The sequence below is a fragment of the Chaetura pelagica genome, unplaced genomic scaffold, assembly GCF_000747805.2.
Source record: "Chaetura pelagica isolate M959 unplaced genomic scaffold, ChaPel_1.0 scaffold138, whole genome shotgun sequence".
NCBI lineage: Eukaryota > Metazoa > Chordata > Aves > Apodiformes > Apodidae > Chaetura > Chaetura pelagica.
Window position 1 is genome coordinate 5,256,456 of NW_009954215.1, and position 24,182 is coordinate 5,280,637.

At 39.9% G+C, this 24,182-nt stretch overlaps 1 protein-coding gene across 1 annotated transcript in view; it reads right to left on the reverse strand.

The window, feature by feature from the left end:
- Window positions 1-24,182, reverse strand: part of PRKAR1B (protein kinase, cAMP-dependent, regulatory, type I, beta) — a 93,625-nt gene that overhangs the window by 11,659 nt on the left and 57,784 nt on the right. The window contains exons 6-8 of the mRNA XM_010003263.1: window positions 19,251-19,409; window positions 10,595-10,655; window positions 6,991-7,112 (exon numbers count right to left, since the gene is read on the reverse strand). Coding sequence (XP_010001565.1) covers window positions 6,991-7,112; window positions 10,595-10,655; window positions 19,251-19,409 — 342 coding nt within the window. The remainder of the gene's footprint in view (window positions 1-6,990; window positions 7,113-10,594; window positions 10,656-19,250; window positions 19,410-24,182) is intronic.

Here is a 24,182-nt window from a genome sequence, read left to right on the forward strand (position 1 = left end):
AGGAATGAAGAACTATCTTTATTCTTGTGCCTGTGCTTCAGATCACAAAATGCAAAATTGAGGTTGCTTCACACACCTCATCACACAGGGGTAGTGAAGATAAACCCCACAAAGTTCATGAGATGTTAATGTAAGACAGATAAGTAGCTAAGATGAAATCAGCTGGTTAAAATGTTACATACATACTACAGTTATTACAATTCTTAAAATTCATACTACATGGATGTGCCAATCCAGGTCAGAATTTTTTTTCAGTAATAAGCTATTATTGGCTGGGAACATCACTTGTACATTGTTTTCCTACCCAGAAGATTTCTTTATAAAAAAGCTTTGTTTTCAAACTATAAAAGCTAGCTGATCTTAATGGTCTTGGAGATGGATGATGCAAGAGGACTTAACTCTGATTGTGGTCTCAAGATTGAGTCATGACTGGGTTTGACAGCATTTTTTTAACTGTGCATTTTTAAGCTATTATACATTATTCTCCAGTCTCTAGGTTCGTAGCAACTCACAGAATTTACATACAGTTGTCCTGGTTTCTGCCACAAACTAGGAACAAAATCTGCAAAGTTCTAAAATAGACCAGAAATATTGGCTAATCTGCAGTTTCACAAAATTGTTAAGAAAATGCTCCATCGTCCATCATGTCTGAGGTTTCAGATTTTGCAGAATTTACATTCATTGCACTGGCACAGTTATTAGTGAGGCCAGAGAAAGAGTTGGGAGGACAAGCCAAAACCTGCAGTCACTGACAGGTCCTCCATGGCTGGTGGGAACAACAAGGGGAGCAGCCAGTTGCTTTATATGAAACATTGTCCCTCTCTGATGGAGGAGAGACAGGATTGCACGTCTGTGGATACTGCATGTCTGTGGATGTTACATGTCCATGACATCCAATCCACTGCCCACAGAAGTTAAAGTTAAACAGAGTTTAACAAGAGCTGAACTAAATTGAAAATACGTCACCCTGATCTCTAGTCAGGAAGGGACCCAGTCACACACCTAACTTTCAATCTTTGTTGTCAGCTGGCCATTAAAGATGCCATCCTGAACACAGCTGAACTTTGAAGCAGGGCCAATGGAAACACAATTGTTCCAACACAACGAGGTGACAGCAAGAATATTGAATGCACCTTTCCTGTGCATTCCTTGGAATGTGTTCCCACATAGCTCTGTGGGAAGCAATGTCTCTGCAGTTAAAACCAAGCAAAGTACAGAGCCCCCCGTGAGTGCTGGCTCTGTTTATTCGGTTTATTTTGCTTATTGGGCATACTAGGAGTCCCTGCAGACTGCCTTTGACAAACATTTTTGGTATCAACAAAATCCTGGTAACACTAAGCAGTTCAGATTGTAGCCTTTGAAACTCCTTTTCTAGACAACATTCATCTTCCTAATTAATAATTAATCACACTGTGTTTTTAAAGAGATTATCAGGTGTGATAGCAGAGTGTGCCTAAGGCAGTGACTTCATTAACCATACGGAAGAAGTTTACTTTGTAGTTCTCCTGCCTGTCGCAGGGGTAGGTGCCAAAGGGGTCTTTCTTGGGTTAGAAAGTCAAAGAGCAACAATTTAGTGCAGGAAACAATTGGACTATTATTTTTCTTCTTTTCTTTTCTTTTCTTTCTTAAGGAGCTTTTAAATCATAAATCTTCAGGTGCTTGTTGTGCAATTTAAGACTCAAGTCGACTTTTCCTACGAAAAGGCCCAATTCTGTGAAGAATGGAGCGCCCTTCCGACTTCATCTGAGGATCTTCCTCTGTTGGTGCACGTTACCATGGCAGAAAAAGTTTACAAACACTGTTCCACCTAACAAGGCTTTGAACTGCATGTGTGCAGAGACACTCCATAGCATGCCAAGAGTGTCAGCGGGGCTGGAAACACTGATTTCACCTACAAGACACTATCTCAAGAACACTCTCAGCAAGAACTCACAGCAGATCCTGCCCAGACTGGAACCAGTTTGTGGCCCTGACTTGAAATGTCAACAGCAGCATGAAAGCCAGCAGCCTCTGAGGATTACAGGGCTGTTTTCAATGTAATCAGCCAAACTAATAACCATTACCAACTAATTTCATTTATTTTTTATCCATCGGGCAGCTCTGTGCATTAATACTCAAAGGATTTCCCACTATCAATGAAAATGTTTCCCTTACTTGCCAATTTTGCTATTCCCCTTGCCTGGTTTCTCTACTGACAGATACTTTGTGCCTTTTCCCAATCAGCTTTTGCTCACCTTTATGGAGTGTCACTAGGATTATTGCACAGATAGGGAAACAGGGAAGGTAACATTCTGCCCACAGACTGGACTGATCATACAGGTGACACTGAAAATCAGATTCCCTTAGTCTGCCTCCTCTCTATCCAGCAGGATAACAGCAAAGCAGAAAAATCCTCTGCTGTTTTCAATTGTTCTTCACAAAGGAGTTGTAGAGGAGCATGCAACTACTCCCTGTAACTTAGCACTTATCTGCAATTAAATATACAAGTTTTTAAAGTGAAAAGCAAAAACCTAATGTGAAACCACTTGATACGTGGGGTCCATTTCTCCTTGAATTTTCTTCTGTGAATTATCTTCTATTTTTAGATCTTTTATTTTTAGGCTGCTGCATGCTATTGCTGGGCAACTTGACCAACCATTAATTGGAAATGTTTTGATTCTCATGCAGTTTTCTTGCTTTGCTTTCTGCACCACTTAAATCAAACTGTCTTCCAAGATGACAGGCTATAGAAGGCATGTTTAAGGGACATTTACAAGCTGTGCTCTTCGGGCTCAGTGTAGCACTATTATAAACCTTTTGCTGTCCTCTCCTCCTACACCTGAGGACGTTTGTGTCTGTGCACACATTCTTCTTCAGCCATGTCAAACTTTATGGAGTATTAGAGCCATATGGCAGCAGTTCAGCAAGCTCTCAGTGTGCAGCTGAGAATAAAAGGCTTCCTGAACACAGTTGATGGGAGTCCCGTGACAACATCCATGTGCCCTACACAGTGCTTGGTCATGACAAGTAGATCTGAATGATCTGACATGAGGAGGGGTGGGAGCTGGAAAACCCAGCAGGGCACTTCGTAGCTGCAGGTTCCTGCATTTTTGGCAGCTGCATGAGGGACTTGGAGGTGCTGTGCCACCCAGCCAAGTTGGAAGCTGAACTTCAGAGAGTGGTACATGATCATAACCGCTATTTTTAATACTATTGTCACTACCTTTCTCAGTAACCTAGACAACAGCAAAAGCCTCAGTACTTTCCAGTTTCAGAGCACTACTACACTAGTTTCAACTACTGTTTGAGCTGAACTCAGTGGCAAAGCACGGGTGAGGAATAAAATCAGCCTCCCTTCAACGGGCATTTCATTTAAAGGGACTGAACATTTGCTGGGATATTTAAATCCACAAAGCTCACATGCCTTTGCAGGCTACCACTTTAAAATGCTAGCTAAAAATATTTGTGTTATCTGAAGGCTGATGAATAAATCCTCCCTGCTGCTGGGTACACAGTGTGGCAGTGTACAATGCAACTGCAAATTTATTTGTTAGAAACTGTACATCTGTTATGATTTACGCTTGCCAAAATATAATTCTTTATGGCAACAATTGTTTCATGGTGCTTAAAGTTTTTCACCTCTGTGCCAGGAATCTCATATGGGATAATTCCATGACCTTGGAATCCAGCAGATACATTCCACATCTGTCTGGTCTGGGAAAGCCTGAGTTTGTTGTGTGAAAACTATAGTGGGAAAATAAAACCTGGAAATATCTGAAAATACAGAAACTGCAGGGCTGCTTCTTTTTTTCTTTTCCTTTTTTTCATTAATTACCAGTTTCAAGTGCAGTAAATCAATCTCACAGAAGCGGTTGCTTTGCTTTTGCAAGCAGACATGCACTTCTGATCCTATCTTCAAATTAAGGAATATGGTATAAACATTAAAATAAGTCTATCTCTGGAAAAAATCACAGCCTTGAAATAGTAAAACTAAATCGTGTTGAAGGCTGCTTGAGATTTCAATGGAAAAGCACCAGCCTACTGCAAGTAAACAACTTAGTGGTGCCTGTGAAGATTTAGGATGGCAGATAAACTGAAGCTGACCTGGAATCTCAGGGTAATACGTTTCTCATTAGACTTTTTAACAAAAATGAACCATAAACAGCTTTGTGAGCAGTGACCTTAAAAAGCCCTGGTTTCCTGTGACACTTCCCTGTGTACATTTTCTGTTATTCTAATAATTTGGCTGAGGTCCTGCTGCAGCCTTGCTCTCCATGGGGTACTGTAGCAGTTTCATGCATACAGACTGCACCTCAAGGACCCTACTACACCCTACACCCTGCACCCTACTACAGTCTGTGCAACTCTGGAGTGTGAGCACTCTGGATGGTGGACAGAAAGCCCTGGGAAAAAAGGTTACACTAAGAAAAAAAGAAGGTGAATGTGCTTGCTTAACAGAAAGAGGAGACTAAATATACTTGTCCACATTAATCTGGATAATATTCCTGGTTTAAAGCAGGAATTGCTGTTATGATCATCACCAAGGCTGGAAGTCTCCCTTTAAAAAGGGTTGTACTTCAGCCTGTAAATCCTGAAGGTGCCAACTCACTTACAGGCTGTGTCCTTCTGCAGGACCAATATACTTAAAAGTTCATAAAAACTGTGGTAACAAGTTCAAATCCATGTGTCCATGGTGTTGTAGAGAAGTGTTTATGTTAGGAGACACAAGATCCCACTTGGAAGCAGTGTCTGGGATGCTGGTGCAAAAAAGCTCTGTAAATTGGTAACTGATTTGTGTAAGGCATGCCATGGATGTCTGTGGTTTATAATAAATTAGTATCCTTCCCAAAAATTGCATGGCAAAGCTTAGCTTTGCACTACTGGACACACTGTGCATTCTGGTGATATACGAAATACCTTCTGCTTCTACAGCAGCCAAACAAATTGGCTGCATTTCTAGTGTTTTGGATTAAATGGCCATAAACATCAAAAAACATATGAAAGAAGATAATGACTTTTCAACATATTGTGACAACAGACCAGCCAAAACTACTTTCAACCAGTTTGCAGAATAATGTGTTCCTGGCAGCTCACATCAACTCTCCTGCAGAAAAGTTTAACATCAAAGATGTACACTCCTGGTGAAGTCAGGTTTAAAATACAAAGCTTAAACTATGTGTGAGCAGGCAGAAATACTACTGCAGCACAAGAAAGCTGATACTGGAAGTTAATTCTTTAATGTAAAAAAATATTGGCTATTTCCAAAGTGAGAAACTATGTTAGATTTATAGTAGGAAGGGTGAGGTGAGCAGATACTTTATGATTATGCAGTATGCAGTGTTAATACTTTTCTACCCACTCAAGTCTTAACAGCTGTTCCATCAAGAGGGGGAAAATAAAGGCCCTTGGTACTTCTTAAGCAAGCTGCCAATTTTCCACATGGGATTTGATGGCTAAGAAAATTAGGTTTTCTCAGTCTCGTGCTGCTGCAAGGACTAATATAGCACTAGTAACACTAGTAGAAATGAAAATTCCGTATATCTGAAAAAAAAGAAATTATATTTGCTATATTTTATTATATAATAAATGCCTTGTTAAGATTAAAAAAAAAATCCCTAATCTAATATCTAGTCTCTTTTATTTTGACATTTGTTTTGAAGGAGCACTGCTCATCACATATTTAAAGTTCCTTAAGTGTCTGCACTGTGTGCAGTTATTTGCACTGATAATTTTGTAGGCATCAGAAGAAAAACTATGTTCATAAATCAAATACATATTTCCAACACTCAAGAGGAAAGAAGGATGGAATTTTAAGTGTCAGATACTGATTATGAACAAAATTCTGGCTGCCTTGGATAGAGGCATCTGTCAAAATATCCAAAGATAAGGAATGAGCAAAGAAAAACCTGTTGGTTTCTAAACCAGCTGGAATGGGCACTGTACAAGCCCTTTATCACCTGAGCAGAACAGGATCTCTTTCCTCCTATATCACATCACAACACAGAAGCCTGATGGAGCCAGAGATGCATTCTGTGCACGTACATCTGGATCCCAACACAACACAATGACACCAGCTTCCTTATATCCATCTGGAGGAGCTTCTCCCAGTGAGGGATTCAGATTACCTCCTAGCTGCTGTGCCACCACTGCATCATAGCTGGTCATGTAACATCTGGCCTGGCATATGCAGTTGAGCTGTCACCACACAGCCATATGTTGGTCATTCCCAGACTATACGTTTGTGTATGAACATTCACAACTGGTACTGAAAAGCTCCTATTTGATACATATATAATCGTATCCTAATGCTGTCTTGTTATTCTAAGTCTCTGTAATACCTTCTTATAACTTGTTATATCAGAGTGCCTGGGTATTTGTATGAGATACCAAGGATCCAAATATTTATGTCAGGGAGGGAGGAAAAACCCTGTCAGCACCAGTTTGCAGAAGTGAGATGGTGAAACTGAAGTGTCAGATAATCTCCCCAAAAGATGTCAGCATTTTCAGCTGCCTGACAGATCTGTCTGGCTGTGTAAGAGTAAACAAGAAAATGGCTCAGCCTTTGGACTGAGTTTAGGGCAAAACAAAGAACAAATGGTGCATTTTCAGATCAGGTCTCCTGCTTCAGTTTACAGATGTTCGTTTGTGATTTTCCCCTTAAGCCCCTTTGGGAACAATGGCTGGCCAGTTGGGTTCAAGTACTGGTGATTTAAACAAGAAAAATCTCATGTAGAAAACAAACCTTCAAACTGGGAAGACAATAGACACACCTCAAAATTCCTCTGCCTCTTCAGTGTACTGGAAACTAAGGATCATCCCACACAAGACATTTCCATGGAACTACTCTCTGAAGTCATTTGAATTTTCAGTAATTCTCCTGGTTTGAGCTCCTAGTGGAGCTAGTTCATATTTACGCTGATGTAAGAGATTGAACTGAACCCAAATGTCTTTTAATGCAAAGTCTTGATCTTTACCAGGAAATGACAGAGCTTATCAGGATGTCAGTCTTACCTCTGTAATAATGAAGAAATCATCACCAGGCTCTCCCTGCACCACAATTTTCTCTCCATCTTCAAACTGGACAGGTTCCAGTGCATCAGCCACTGTCAGCCGCTCCCATTTGTCCAGGGACTCTAAAATATTGAAGATCATAAAGCTTTATTATAAAAGACTCTTAACTTTGGCTGAAGATTCATATCTAAACCGACAGCTCTGCTGTTCTGGTTCTGTTCTAAGAGAAACATTTCTTTCATCCAGGCACTTCACACGAACATCCAGTTGGGAAACATGAATATATTTATTCATTGTGTCTTAGACTTTAGTAATCAACCAGATAATAATCTTAAAAGTTGGACAGGAGAAGTTGGCTCCAGTTCCCAGTGCCTGAGATCTGATCTAGGCTACCCTGATGCTGCCACAGATTGGAGCAGCCTGGGAGCTGTTTGGAGATATCAGCAATTCAGGAGCACCGAGATGCTTTTACCACATCCTACAGCAGATGTCACAACAAGTCCTGCTGTTTTTTTCTTAGAGTTACTCCCAGCCTGCTATCCACAGCCTGCTGGATAAGCCATGCCAAAGTGCCCATCCAAAAGATGACTCTTGTCTGTGGGTGAGACCTCACACACCACTGAAGCCAAGGGCAAGACCCTGGCAGCATGGGTGGCAGTGGGACCAGACCTCAGTATGGATGTTTGAAATGTCACCTCTGATTCACTTGCCTGCAGGATGGTTTACAAAGTGTTTTTCTCTTCATTCCCCCACTGAGGGGGAAAACTTATAAAACTTCAAAGTAAACTTCAATAAGAAAAAATGACTGGTCTGTTTTATGAGTAATGGAGCTAACACAGCCTGTTTCCTGTGCCTTGGTGTCCTTATCACCCACCTGCAGCTGCCACAAATCCCTTGTCATACCTGCACTGAAAAGACAGCCTGCAGAGCAGCTCAGACCAGGGCTGCTCACTGTCTTGGGGCCTTTCTCCTCCTTCTCTTCCTCCCTCCCACCTTTGCTAAGGGCTGGGTTTTACCCATCCTGCCCTCAGGGAGAGGAGAGGTGCCAGCCTCTTTCTCTCTCCTCCACCCGTTTTTGTGAGGATCCCAGGCAATGAATTGTACTTGAACTTCTGTACTTTATCAGATTTGACTGAAAGAGGTGAGAGGTATAAAAGTTCTTGAAATACCAGGTAATACAATGATATATTACCTTCACTGCCTTAAAATGATGGGCTTAAAATTCATGTACTAGAGCACTTATTATGAATTATTGAACTATTGTAAGTCAAGACACATCTCCTGACACCAGGATTACATCTATGCTGTTCTCTCAGATTCTAGCTCTCCCATTTTGTTCAAAATATTGCTTAGAGGTATTGTTGGAAGGTGAAATAGTTCAAAAGCCTTTTGGCTCAGCTTGGAAGCACACACAGAGTCTGGTAACAAAACCAAATCCAAGTGATCAATGCACCAAAGATAGGTTTTGAGCTGCCTGACACACATACACCCTCGTGGGTTTATGGTGTCTTTGTGGCCTTTGCTGCAGAAGCATTAATATCAAAGACCAAGCCCATATTGTCAATGCAACACTCAAAAAGTGCTCTGTTGGACTAAAAATAAGCATAAAACTCCTTCATACAGACTAGAGTAGGCTTTTTCATTAAAAAAAAAAAAAAAGAACTCAGTAACTAACAATGAAAAGGAGTCTCTTGAAACTTCTTCAGTTGGCTTTATGAAAAATTCAAAGCTAATTCCAGCTGTAGTCACGAAGTGTCTCTTTTGTCTAAGGGAATTGTACCACTACAAATACAGTGGGTAATGGCTTTTGCAAACAGAGCATCATATAAAAATTCTACATGATAAAATTCCTAAAGTTTTACTTGCAGAGTTTAAGTCAGGCATCAAACAGAGTAGACCATATACATTTTTGTTTTCAATTTCTAAATGGTATGTATGAATTCATGGCTTTCCATTTAATAAAACCCCAGAAAATTAAAAAATGGAAACAGTTATGTTTCTCACATCTTGCTCAGTACAATATAAACAGCTATTGATAATCTAAAAAATCCTTATACTAAAACCAATAAAATTGCCCTTCCAGGTATATGGCTGGTTACAGACACTATGCAAGCCTTGAAAAAACATAAACAAGACTCAGGCAGAGGCTTTTCTACCACAAAATCACCAAGTTCTAACCACCCTAAGGCATGAAGTAAAGTTGACTTCTCAGTGCTGTGCTGAGATTTCTAAAATATATTTCTGCTTCCCAGCTGCCATCCAGTTTTTAGACACATGAAATAGATCCTCACACATTTCACCTAAATTCTCAGTGCTCCTGAAATGGTGAGTTATTTTGCCTGGTACTCAAAAAAAGGTTCAAATGAAGTCCTTCTTCATTGGAAAGAGACAGAAATGAGATTGGAAAACTGCTACAAACTAGGTTATAATTACATGGCAAACCACATGTTTAAGGAAGCACATCTTTGGATAACCTTTCTACTCTGAAATTGTCTTGAGATGTCTCATTGTTGTAATTGCTCCTCATTAGTGCAGGTGCAGAGATCCTTTTTTCTTTAAATACTCATTGTAATTTGCTATAATTTGTGCTCTTAAATTAGGAAGATTTAAATTAAGCATAACAAAAGGCATTTAAATGATGAAGACTTCATTAATAAGTGAACAACATACTTGGCCTTACTTTAAGCATACAAATGTAATTGAAAATTTCATGCATTGCACCTCTCAGAAGTTCAAGTACATTTTCACTGAGATGCTCTCATATTTCAGGTACTTAAGCTCAAATGGTAGATGAATACCATAAACAAGGACAGGAAATTGCTTAAGTAGAAATATAAAGACTTTAATTATATAGCAAATTAATCCTGAACTTTTTCTTTCTTTCTTTTTTTTTTTTTTTTTTGCAAAATAGCCCCAGCAGAAACATGATGTTTCTTCTGCAGCACCAACATTTCATTGTACTGTCTAACACTGTCCTCCTTATTAGAAGCTTTTGTTCTTCTAATGATGATTGATTGGTCAGGCATTATGGGTTTGTTGTTTTTCCTACTGAAGGCCATCAAGAACATGCCCAAATTTCGTGGCTATCACATTAATCAAAGGGAAACAAAATCCAAGGACAAGAAGCTAAACAGATGTTTTAAGAATGTGAGACAGGGGCTGTAAAATACCCAAGGAAAAAAAAAAATCAGTCCATTTTGATTTGTGAGATTAGTGAGGTTAGTGCAGATAAATACAGTATTCTCACAGGAAAAAGCTTCTCACCTGTCATCTGGAAGGATGTAACCAGACTTTATGACAAATTTGTATCTCTGCACTGCTTTCTCCTCTATCCTTAAGATCTCTGATGCAACAGCAGCTACCAAAAGGCTACCAGTGCACACCTGCTTCCATATTTAAGGAAAGATTTGCCCTTCAAACACGTTCTGTGCATATAAAGAATGAGAAAAACAAATCCTAAAAAGGGCCCTTTACACTTTCATTCCTTCAGAAACAATGCAACTGTGAGACCTTCTGTTTGACCACCTTTCTTTCATCGTGCCATCAAAGACCAAAATTCATTCCACCAACACATATAACAGAGGAAGTCCAAAGGGCAACTGACCCAAAATGGAGACCTTGCTCAGGAACTCTTCATACATCTTGCGCTTTCTCAGTGTGCTGCCCTGTTATTAAAAGAGAGAGAAAAAGGAGGTACAACATCACACAAAGTATTTTTGTGATTCTTGTGATTTCTTCCTACAGCTACTCTTTTTTTTCTTCCCTTCACTTCCAAATTTTAAGCACAGCCAGTATAAACAGCCTAAGGCAAATGTTTCCCTATAAAATGTCTGGGCAAGTTGACTTGCTGATAAGCAAAGACAGAAGGAATCTAATTCAATCCTGGTGCAATTTCACTGACTTCACTGGTATTACTGGACACTTTGGATGAATTGTAGCCATTATTCACAGGGACTCATTTTAAAGCCAGTGCTTCATCAATTAACCATTTCACTAATTCAACATATATTTTGTTACCAGTCAGGCCCTGCTGGAAGAGAATTGACAAAGTAGGATAAAACTTTAAATGTCCTCCTCATGGGTCCCATCCTTCTAGGTTAAAACCTCTTTAATGTCAAGAGCATTTATCTGTAAGCCTGGTTTATATTCTGGGTGGTGTTGTATGTTTTAATACTGCTGAGCAACATATCCGTATTAGTATTCTTAAAATATTTAAGCTTTTTTGAGCAGACAAGCCATCAGTGTATTTGCAGCCACCAGCAGACTGGTTTCCACTCTAGTAAGATTTTATTGTGTGATAAATTACTGAGAGAAATTCTGCTTACATAGTGTTTGTTCACCATAGACAGAAACTGGAAGTAGCCATCCCAGCACACATTTCTTTAAGGTGATTCAGGTAGAAAAACATACAGTGCAATTTTACCAATGCAAAAATAATTAATTTATCCTTAACTGCTCCTGCAGTGACACAAATAACTTGAAAAGAAAACTGTCCCAGGGACCACTGTGGAGCTCCAGGGTCTTCCTTGGTACCTTGCAGTTTATTCCACATTATTATATGACAGCCCCATAATTTCTGCCTGGGCAGATTCCCGGTGGATGCCAAAGGCTGCCTGATGCCTGCTAGTCAAATCTACAAGACAGGAGTACAGCAAAAAGATGATACACTCATCTTCTGTAGGAAAGGAAAATAAAGATGGCATTTGCTTATAGGCTGGACAGGAAAGACATAGCCAGATGTCATGTCTGTCACAGAAAAAGCCACTTCTCTATTTCTCCTTCTCCAAGTGAGCACTGGTCAGTGCTGGAAGCAGAGGCAGAAAGTGGGGATAGACAAAGAAAAAGGAAAAGAAACATTTTACTCTCCACTGCAAACGCATTAAAGTATGAAAATGGGAAAGGCTGGTGTGCTCAAGTGCAATGCCTTAACTAAGAATTAAACATCATCCTTCTTCCTACACACATTGTGCAGGTGGGGCCAGATCCAACGACCACCAGAGCAACGTGAATCCTTCTACCAACATCAATGGGCTTTGCCACAAGTAGGTGCTGCTGGGTGCTCTCCTCTGGGGACACTTGCCATTTGCAACCCTCTCCTGGGGCCACCCATGTTCCATAACAGCCACAGGACTAGCAGGAGCTGCCACTCTTCCCAGGTATCTCAGGATCAGCAGCAGCAGCTACCAAGGTCTCCCCCTCTACACCCCGTTTATAATTTCCGAGCCCGGTGATGACAGGTCTCCTGTCGGCGATAGCATCGGTAACCCTCGTCTGACCTCTCTGTCTGACAAACCTGGTTCTCAACTTCAGGGGCCTTCGAGAGCATTTGAAGTGCCAGAAAGAAAAAAAACAACCCCGAACTTCAAACGGAGGAGGCTGTGCAAACCTCGCCAGAGCCTGACAGCTCGCGGCGAGACAAAGAATGGAAAACTGGACACTGCGCAGTTGTTGCTTCCCTCCCTGCAATCCAGTGGAAAAGAGACTAGCAAAATTGACAGCTGTGGAAAACCAGATTGGTGGTTTAGTTTGATGGGCTGAGGCACCCAGGGACAGATGTGGAAAATGCTTTTTAAATGACTTGCAGACACAGATGAATTTTAAGAAGCAGTAATCAGTAGCCATGAATGACTCTTGACCACAGTTTCGAGTATTTAGAGATGCAGACAAGGCCCAGGAAGGTGAGGATTGCAGGCATCCTGCCCAGACCCAAGAGCAGCAGCCATCACTTCCTACAGGAAAACTGGTGTGTTACATCTTGGCTAAACAAAGCCAGGGCAGGGGTACAGAATTCACTAGGAAGACAAGTGCAAAAGTAAAACTGAAGTGGAAAGAATTAATTAAGTGTGCTAGTACAATTTTTTATTTTTAATTTTTTTTTTTTTATTGTGATAGTATCTCAAACCTCATTTGGACTTCACTTATGCATTAGCTTTGCTGTCTTAACTACCCTACATCTCAGAACAATACCACAAAGGTAAAGGAGAACAGGACCTAGAGAAGCACCAGAGGTTGAGCTTCTCCAGAAAGGAGAAGCTTGGCTCACCCTCATGAGCATTGTTTTCACTTGAGTGTGTTTTCCTGCTCAAGCTTTCACAAGCAGAGTGAGGGGAAGAGATTTTGGGATAACACTACTCTGACATAAGCTAAAAACAACTCAGCAGTAGAATTGTTACAAAAATCAAAGCATATGCTGATTTCCATTGATGTTAAGCATCTTTTTCACCCCCTGAACATGCCTATTTCCCATCTTCTTTCATCAGCTTTTCATAGCTTCCTCTACTCCCCTTCAAGTATTTTCTTCAGCAGTGTCAAGCAGTACCCTCCTTGGGACACATGCTAAGTCAGTTCTTATGCAATATTTTCATGGATCTCCTAGAAGCAGCAACAAATCCAACAGTAACGATATCTGCAGACTAGGAGATACTATGAAAGCTTGCCAAGACAGGAAAATAACAAGAAAGGACCTAGAGACATTATAAACGGGAATAGAACATAATAGAATGAGCTTCTGTTTGGAAAATACAGCTCAGATATGTGAGGAAAAAAATCCAAAGCACAGATGTTTGACAAACGGAAGAAGACTGGAAAGCTGTAAAGCTGACAGAGATTTACAGACAGTAGGGGAGACCTGGTTTGCAACATCAGACTGCAACAAGAATATAGCCAAGGCTATTTTGGTCTGTATATTCAAAGACATCATCCAGGAATGAAGTTTAGAGGCTCCATCTCCATGGCTCTTACGTGATGGTGCATTGCTACACTCTGCCTGGGTACCTCTTCTCCAGGAAAGTGCTCCCAAACCAAACAGAGCCCAAAGAACTGCTAAAACACTTGGGGACAGCTGGTAGGGAAGGAGGGAAACAAATTCAGCCTCTATAGGTCAGTTCCAAGACTGGGATCATAGGTATATTATACTCATAGCTAGCAAGAATTGCTACAAAGGCTTTAAGTAGAGAGTGATAATAATCTACAGATACATGACAGAGAGGGCAAGTTAGTACAGTATAACTTGACATAACTCAAAGTAATAGGAGAAAATGAAGAAAATCTAATTTAAGATGAATATCAAAAAAGTTTTCCCAACTTAGGAATTAATCTCTAGCAGAAAAGCTTCCCAAGAGAAGCAGTAGAAATCTTACTGCTTGAACAAGATAAAAACAATAGTAAATGTATGTGAATAATTCTGCACTGGCAGAGTTCTTGATGGCATGTTTTAAAAAGTCTTTATTAATTCTGCTTTTGCTAACCTATTAATATCTTCTTTCAATAGTCACTGTTTCTCCCTCTCCCTCCTTTCCTTTGTTCACTTTCTCCCCAGTTCTGAGCTGTCATGCACAAGTTCATCTTCTTAAAGACAGTGGTTCCCACTAATTACAAAGACTCGTTAATATTCTAAGCTGCAGTGCTCCTCCCAGAAACAGTCCTAAGGAGAAAGAAAATCACTTGCATTTTGCCAAATCCACCCAGAAAAGAGCTCAAAGCCAGTTTTAGGACCACTTAAAAATGTAGCAAGCCCTAGGCTTAGCTTAAGCAATACAGAGGGTAGGAAAAATGAATGCCCCAGAGATTATAACAGGTCTTCTTCAATAGGACTGTTGCATCTCTTTTCCAACTGCCCTTTCTTCACTTCCCTTGTTTTCTTCCAGTTTTTCTTCCCATTGCTCCAGTCTGGTCTCTGTCCTTCTCAACCTCTGCTTGTCTCTTTGCTTTGTCACTCCCGCACTGTTCATGTCTTCTTGCTTGCTCCATATTTTGGGGTGTGCAGATGGGCTGGCTGGAGTTGATCAGGTCCTTCCTAGAAATCCCCACCTTCAGTAAGAAGCCAAACTAATGGCTGCCAAAAGGCCAAGCACGGCTCAAGTTTCAAACAAAAGAGTTACACTGGCAGGACGTGCTAGAATGGCCTTCTGAACTACTCCAGCACCATTTAATCCCTGCATAATGCTGATATTGAATGATGCTTTGGGTGTACATTCTTACAGCATGAAAGAAAGAGTCACTGTGCCTGCTGCCCATGACAACCAAACAGCCTGCACGACCCCAGTGCTACACTGCACAGATGTTGGACAGATTGCAGACTTCGGATTTGCTTTATGTTTTGGCCACCATGTAACCTACATTCTACAGAAACAAGAAGTGCTGCTGACTTACTCTGTCTGAGTGGAAAAAGGCAGCTGAAAACAAGTTCACAGGTTCAAAGATGTGAAAAAATGATAAAACAAAGCCAAAATAGCATAAACAAAGTGAGGCATTACTGACTAACCTAGATTTGTCATGATTTACAATCCCAATATTACAACTCAATTTTTGCAAGCAAAGTTTGTCAACTAGGCAAAACATATATCCCAGTAGCTCTGCTTTCAGAGCCAGGTATCTTGGACCATGGGAACTAGAGGATAGTGAAGTTATCCAGAATCAAGCCTTCTTAAAGAAGAAATTACAATAAATTAATACTGCAAATTTCCTCAGTCTGGGAACTGAATTGTCTGGGGGATCAATCTGATGTTGGGATACAGACATTTGCTTCTCTGGTATTTGTGGTATTTGCTATATTTAGAATACAAATATTGTACTACCCTGGGATGTTCCCCACTCTGTGATGCTCTTGAATCCCAATTGCAAAGGAGAGAGTAGCAACATTTCAGCAGCTGAATTACATGCGAATCCTCTGGCGAAAAATTCCTTTGCATCTGTCCCAGAAGAATGTAAGTAAATAAATACAGAATATATACATAAATATGTGTGTGTGTGCTTGGGTGTGCACACACAGAGAATGTATACATTAAAAAATCTGCAACAGAGTGAAAAGTATGCAACTCAGCACAGAAAATTTTTTGAAACACACAAATGGACAGATGATAATTTGTGAGTGCACTGAGGGGGGAACATGTTGAAGTGGTTTTTTGTAACCCATCTAGTACAATGGATTTCGTGGTATAATACTTCGTCAAGGTCTGAAGTGAAAGCCAACCAATTTCACTGCAAATCCTAACTAAAAGAACTATCCCAACATTTACAATCATCACAGCTGCTAAAACGTACTTGAATGTGACCTTCAAGTCATCAGGATACCTAAGCTGAGACAATTAAATAGAAAGAAATATATCTGTTTTAACAAACCTCTTTTGAGACAGGCTAAATAATAAATGGCTGACAAGTGTAACTAAAAGCCTGCAGAAATTTTTTGCATTAGACTTTGTCCACTTTAAAAAAAGGAAACCCCAAACTTCCAGACTTCCTGAGATGCATTTTATTCATACCATAAACCAGTCAGGATCAATAAGACACGTAATTGGGGAAAATGGCACTAAGAAATAAAAACTAGAAATTACAAAATGCAAAGCAATGAACCAAAAGAGAGCTGCAAGGAGAAATGAGGGAGAGAGCCAAGCGTCTCATGACAGGATAAAATCTTTTTGGCAAGTGTGGATCTGAAGGCATGATTTGCAAATAAATATTTACAATTTGAATAAAATTTCAACACCAGACTTAGAAAACATGGGGCTGGTCATGCCCGGGAGGGAATGCAGATGAAAGCAAAAACCATCTAGGGCTTTTTTATCTGACTAGAGAAGAAAAACAAATCTTTGGGAGAAAAAGGTCATTGATCCCTTGGACAAAAGTATTTTCAAACAGAAAATAAAAGAAAACTTGCTCACTCTCCAGTTGTAAAACCAACTTAAATGCCATATTTCAAAAGATATCCTAAACATTGCTACCCCTTATTTAAAGGCAGAAGCATTTCTACATCCAAAATATCCAGCAACTTTCTAGAAACATAAGGTTAGAGTCTAGAAGGCAAGAAACCATGTTTCTGGGACTTGAAAGGCTTGAACTACTACATCTTGAAATTGAGTACAGCAAAACCAGCCACATAATGGTGGAGTTAGCTTCAAGTATGAAATGCAGCCACTGAAACATGATGTAATTAATTCTTAGGCTTGAGGAAATGTACAGAGAGCCACTGTAACCTGCCCTCACACGAATGCACACAGACAAGTGTCTCATTTCACCCACAGCAAAGAAATTATCCATGCTGCACCCAGAAATAAATGAAAAGATGACAGAATTCATGTAGTCTGGGTGGGAAAATTGCATTCACCATGGATAGCACTTAAAATTGGACATTTTCTGTACCTGTAGCAATTAATTCACCATGCTATCTGAAATATTTCCTTTCTAAGTATTGGGAATACTATAATTACACTGCCCAGGTATCTAATGTAATGCAACAGACCACCAATTTTTAATGGCTTCAACTGGAAAAACAACACAAAAAGAGAGAGAGGGAGAGAAAACACCTCCTTGCTAAGCTAAGGGTCTCATCAACTGCAGAAACGGAGTTGGTTCCATAAGGTACAGTGGTCACTGGTTCAGATAATATGTAAATTAATTTGAAAAGCACATAGCACCATACTAGAATCAAATAGAAGTAAATCTATAGTATTAAACTTGTGTGTATGTGTAAAGGCAGCATTAAAACTACAGTCTTTTCCACTTAGGACTTTAAATCCTTTTAGTAAAATCCTGTCTCTACTTCAAATATTCATCTTCTGAAGGCTGCTATCAGATGGTAATGGACACATGACCAAACCTGAAATCTCACAGAGTTGGATGGTGTTAGGTTCCATTATTTTTAGCATGAATTTTAGCATTCATTGTTGCTAAAACTGAAATCACCTCTAGGTTACAAGGCCTGGGAGTCTGTTCCTTCAGTTTGTTCATAGCAAGCTTGCAGGCAGCTGTAAAAAGCTGTGCTTAAAATGCCAAGGAATATGTGGCTCATCCTGACATTTATTTTCCTCCAACATCCTTTCTCTTTTATACCTTGAATTCTTCCTTGCAGCACGCAGGTTCATGGCACCAGTTATCCCAGTCACCCTTCCATTGCCTCCATGTAGGATATGGGACAAATAACTTGAGTGTCCCTCTTAAATTGGTTAGGAAATTCTCCTGCTCTGTGTTTTAGAAATACCTTCCAAAAAGGTGCTAATTACTACTGCCTGCACCTCCACACAGTGAAGCGTTCAAAAACTATTCATCCTGTTATTCACAAGAGAGAAGACAGTACACTTCTTGTCATTATTCCTCTATTTTGTCTTAGAGCAATCAGGCTGAATATTTTGGAATAGAGTAAATTTCCATCAGATGTACTCTTCTGGATGTCAGTGTAATGTTCATTTATGCAAAACAGAACTCAGCCCGTGAAATACAGAGTGGAAACCAGCAATGCTTCATACAGACATCCAACAGTCATCACACAGTGTAATTAAAGATCTCTCTTGCACTCTGTTGCTTAAGAACTAATCATTTAACTGTAAAATCTACTCAATCCTTTTGCTAATTTTTCTGTTATCCATGACATCCACTGGAAATATAGATGATCTCAAAATGAACACTCCTTCATTATTCTAAGAGCATAGTGTCATTTCCTTCAGATAAGAATGAAACAATGCAGTTTTTAGAGACAAGTCCTATTGAGAAAGAAGCTTTACATAGAGTTATGTCTGTTAATCATCAAAAAGAAAGGAATATTTTATGGAGAAGGAAGATATGCATATGGACATCAGAAAAAAACTCATAAAAAAAGTTATGACATTACTGAAGTTAATTATCTGACAAAGTTTCCGTTATAAACTCACCACTCAAGAACCAACAGCAAATCCATAAGCCAGCACACATCCCAGGTGGCTAGGAGGTCTGTTGAGCATTGCTGCAGAGATGAGGGAGTTTGAAAGGAGCAGAGCAACGAATCATTAGGAGGCCTGTGGTATGTGTGGCTGGGTGTCGGCTAATGAGGATGGAGGGCACGCTACAACTGGACTTCTTTGTTTTTCAGCAGAGCTGGATTTACCTTGCATTGCCTGCCTTCAAGAGTATAATACAAGTTCAGACAAAGACCTCTGGCAAGGGGTAGTGCTGAAAGACATTTTCAGGTTCATAATAAGGAGAAGAGTTGCAGAGCTTCAGTGGGTGATACAGGCCTCCTGAAGTTTTCATTCATGTATAATAGTTATGCATAAAGTTATTCAATCACCTTTCTGACTCGGCATCTTTCTGCTGAGTCCTGTCCCCTTTTCCTTCAATTCACTTGATTTAGTTACTTGGTGTTTTTGCCATGTCCTCTCTCTTTTATGTAGAAACAGACTGTGTAGCCTGCTATCATCACTGCACTCTGACCACTGAACAGAAGTACCAGTGCTACAAAAGAAAGTGAAAAAATATTAACTCCATTAACAAGCCCTTCTCCAGAAACTCACCATTAAAATGCGTCTGTAGCTGTCTCTGTCGATGCCCCAGAGCTTGAGATCTGTCTTGGCCTTGACAGTGGCAGCCCGGGGTGTTCCATAGATCAATGCCAGCTCCCCAAAGCTGCCTCCTTCTCCGATGCTGGTGACCCACTCCCCATTGACATAAACCTACCACAGCACAAGACAAAACAAGAAGCAAATCAGTCTGAGGACTTAGTTGCAGTCTTGCTCCCACTGCCAGTTACCTAAAAAGCTATTAGTAATTTCCTTTCTAATTGTCAATGCTGGGGACACAGAAGGAAAACAAGAGCCTCACAGTTTCTGCAGTTGTTCCCCAAAGAGGGCAGCAACCTGCTTTGTGGACAGAATTTCAAGTCGTCTTGCTTCAGTACAATGGCTGTATTTACTCTGTGAGTTTCAGCTCCCATGGTTAACTGGCATCGTGTTTTTCCTCTTGTGTTCAAGGCTCAGACAGCCAACAAGCAGAACTGTCACAACTTTGGCTTTTTATTAACACTGTCAGACTTGAAGGGAGGGAGATTTGTTGATACATGTAATGAGGTTTGCTGAAAAGCACCATGGCCATGAAACAAAAAACAGTCAAAACAGGGAATCATCTCTTGAAAAGGAACATTTTTTTCTTCCCTAAGCCTAGTGCCTCCAACAGCCATTTAAATATAATTACTGAGATCTCTTTCTCCCTTAGTGAAGGCTACTAAGTGCTTTGGACTGGAGAAGCCATGTGTAGAATTACCCTTCACCTTCCAACTTCAGCTCTACAGAACTTAGGAACCACTATTTGGCCCACAGCCTATTTAGAGAACAAATCCTCTCAAAACAAGGCCTGGATCAATACCACTATCACAGTAATTTTCCTGGATGATGTCTGATTTGACTGTGTAAAACCTTCACTGGAAAAAGGAAGGCTGGTGCAGGTGCTTTCCCTGGCTGCCTTTTCCTCACTATTCATGGACAACACAGCTCATGGGACATAACAGTGTATTCAAAGGCTGGTATGGATTGTGTATTCTGCAGCTTGCTGCTATGAACCTACACAATAAACCCTTTTCATTCTGTTAATGTGCCTGTGAATTTAGAGGGTAGGAAAGACTGTGTGCATATACCCAGTGCAGAACATATCCCAGTCTATTCCAGACCAATAACAGCAGAAATCAGACAGAAGGAACTGAATTTGCTTGGAAGCTTTGTGAAGAAATATAGTATAAAGAAAATATGCAGGTATTCTCATCATAAGGAGAAGAATATGGCAAAGGAAAAGACCATAATATATATACCAATTGCTGGGTAACAGACTAGCAGGTTTTAAAAAATATATGAATCAGAGCTGTGTTCAAGCTGAGCGTAAGAAAAGGTGGTGACCAAAATAAATGAACTGGGGTCAAAATTCAACAAATTGTCAGTATTAATTTTACTTCTATCTTCAGTCTATGATGAAAAAGTGTTTTACAAACTACAGCTGGAATCAATCCCAGTTTATCTTCCCAATATTCAATTAAGATCTGATCCAGCTCATACTGAGGTCAGTGAAATGCTGGTTCAGTAGGAGATGGAGGAGGCTGTGGAGCAGTTCAGCTGAGCAAGAGAACTCTCAGGTCTCAGTGAAAAGGGGCAGTACCAGCAGCACTGCTGAACTCCATTCATGGAAATGCCATTTCCAACACCAAGCTGCAGAAGAGAAAACAACTTGAGAATAACCATTGTTTTCTAGGAGGAAAACCATTGCACTTAATTTTCTGCAAAGGCCTAAGTCAACAATCAACTTTGGCTTCATAATGAAGTTAAAGTGCCTTTATGCCTTTATTCACAGAGAGTTCAGCTCCAGTATGAATCCCTTTAAAATACATTTTAAAAAAAAAAAGTAGAAAGTGGCTCTGTTTGTAAGGTGTGGGAAGTAAAGCTATTTTAAGCTCAGAACGGATTATGAAAGCCAGTGTTTTATGGCAGCAGCTCAGATGATCTCCTTCTTTATCCTAAAAAACACTGGGCTAAAGTTTTTACTCAGGCAGTTTTAGGCACTAATGAACTCTCACCAAAGTGGTGGGTACATAAATTAATTACTCCTAATTGTTCCTTGACCTGCCAATTACAGCTCCTCAATAGCTGGAACCCTCTTCCTTCATGCAACTGAAGAGGAACATGGAACTGCAGATCCCCATTTCCACAGATCAAAACTACTTTAGATTTCTATTGTTTGCCATCACACAGTATGAGCACTGCAATTTTTGTGGACTTAAAAATCACACAACTTGGTTAATTTCATTACTTTTTAAGGAGGTAAACTTAAAAAATCTCCTGTGAACATCAGCAGTTCCTTTCTTCATGAGCTGAGATGAACATAGGCACTAACAGACTACCTGATTTGTTCCAGACATTGCAGCTTTTAGATCTTAAATCCCTTCCCTCAAATCTGTTTGTAATGATTGGTGCTTTGTATCATGTCTAGCCTTAATATTTGTTATCCCAAAATGAAGATGGGGTTCATTTATTCTAGGGAAAATAAGCAGTCTGAAACATGAGGAGTATTTATATGTAGGTAGTTTTCTCAAAAAAAGCCAGTGCTCTATTTGTAGTATGAATGTGCATAAATATACTAATTTGGAGACTGCCTTGAGAACCCCAAAAAATTTAAGCTGAAAACTCCAAGCTTGAAAATTTTCTGTTTCAAATTTCAGAAAGCATCTTCTAAAATTAGGAAGAATGGTAATGATGGAAGAAATCAAACAGAAAGCAACCTATGGCATCTAACCATAAAATATCACTATTTTTAAAATCCAACAGTATTCTTACATGAGCCACCATAACATTTTCATCTTTATATACACAAATCAGACAATTCATATATATATATAAAAAGGCTTCAAGATGATGTCACTTACTTTAATAAAAAAAAAATCATATTGTTGTCCATAATATTAATTTATAGCTCCAGATATAACTTTATACAGTAAATGCAGAAGCTAAGAAAAACCACTGAGAAGTTTTCATTTTGATTTTGACCATAGCATAGTTTGGCTGCTGTTGTTTTACAAGAAGAAAACCTGAGAATTACTGTAAAGAAAGTTGCTGTGACATTAAATAGAATAGGAAGTTGTTGAGTCTAAAAAAAAATATATATCTGCCTTAAAAGGGTAGTTCACAGTGCTTTTTAAAGTAAAAAAAATTGTGAGGTCATAAGATTAAAAATAATAAACAGGAAGTCATTTTTATATTTAGAAATATGGATTAGAGATTTTTGCAAGACACATACTTTAACAGGTACTTTCAACATCTTTACTGGAAACTATAATTTAAGCTCTGCCAGAGACTTTTTGGGCATACATTCACATTTGTCTGAGCAGAAAAGCTTCTGGTAGACAACTGACCTCTAAAACTTCAAACCTGGTGCCATCATCTACCTGATGTATCCATCTGCAGCGCCAGGTCATGAGTTAGCCATGCTCCTCAACCCTGAAGTGCTAAGGAAGAAGACTGCAACTGGTAACACTATAATGGCCAATGCCAGCTTTGGTCAAAGTGCCTCTGCTTTTTAGCATACACTGCATGAGAGGAAAACCCCAAGTTCTTCAAGACTGCCTTTTTTCTGATTTCTAAAAAGCTTTGGTTTATGTATGAAAATTTGTGCCCTTCTCCCTTAGTCCACAGTCCATGTTGAACATGCTCACCCATGGAAGGGTCTTCTTTGGGGATTTCAGAAAGTCTTCTTTGGCTGTCCATAGAATTACCAAGAAGGAAATGTGTGGGCAATTTATTGTATGCTAACAACACTTCTTTATACCCTAAGAAAGTGAAATGATTAAGGAAACATTTTTATATTTAAACATACTTTATTTTACCTCTAGTTTGACTCAGATTATTTTTAAGACATTAGAACGCTCTTACTTACTCCTTGCCTTACTCCTTTGCCTATTGAAAAACTCTAATAGCAAATTACTTTGAAATGTGTGGGGTTTTAAAACTCAAAATGTCACACATTGGTTTTGTTTGTTTGTTGTTGGTTGGTTTGTTAGTTGGTTTTGTTTGGGTTTGGTTGAACAGTTGATAGTTTATATTTTTTTACTTTTACCTTCACTTTCCCCCAGGTGATGGCAATTTTATGATGGCAGCTATGACCTCCATTACATGTATCTTTGCACTTGAATGGCAAAATTTGGGTGCTTACCAGTCATGATATTCTCAGAATAAATTGCTCCTGGAATCCAGCAGTCCTGGTAAAGCTTCTACTTGTGTGCAGATCACGGAAATGCTGAAGGCAAACAGCCTGGCCAGGGGTTAAAAGCCTCCATGCACACGCCAACACCAGCAGAAAATGGCTTGAAGCTTTAAGTCTCGGGGTCAATTTTCTACTCTCCAAGTCACTTTTTTCTCTTGTAGAGGGTGGAAACATGCCAAAAAACTCTCTGGCAAGGCTTAAATGAACTACAGCTCACTTATTAGTGGTCTGGATTTTCTTTAGACAGTAAGTATTTTAGCACTGCTGCCCAGAAAATGGAAGAATACTTTCTGAGGAGCACTAGATATGGTGTGACAGTTCACACCCATGGGGTCTGGGAGCTGCTACCTTGCACAGAGGCAGGTTGCATTGCAAGGTAACCTGACCCTGTACTAGGCTCTGTACGCTGCTACAGACTTTCCTCTGGGGGGAGGAAAGGGGATCTCCTCCCTGCAGCCTCCCAGCAAAGGCAGTTAATGCAAGTGACTTCTGTAGCTACCAGGGCATAGTTGCAACTTGCTCCCAGATGAGCAGATGTTTCTTGTGCCTTCCTCAGTATCTTGCAAAGGAATTCAGTGTGTTTTGGCCCAAGATACAGGGACGACTTAGGAAGAGAGAGCACCCAGCTCAGGAGATGGGGAGAGCAGTGATTAGGTGAAGCAGGATGAAAGGGACAGCATGAAAGCTGGTCAAAGAAGGGTTTTGCAAGA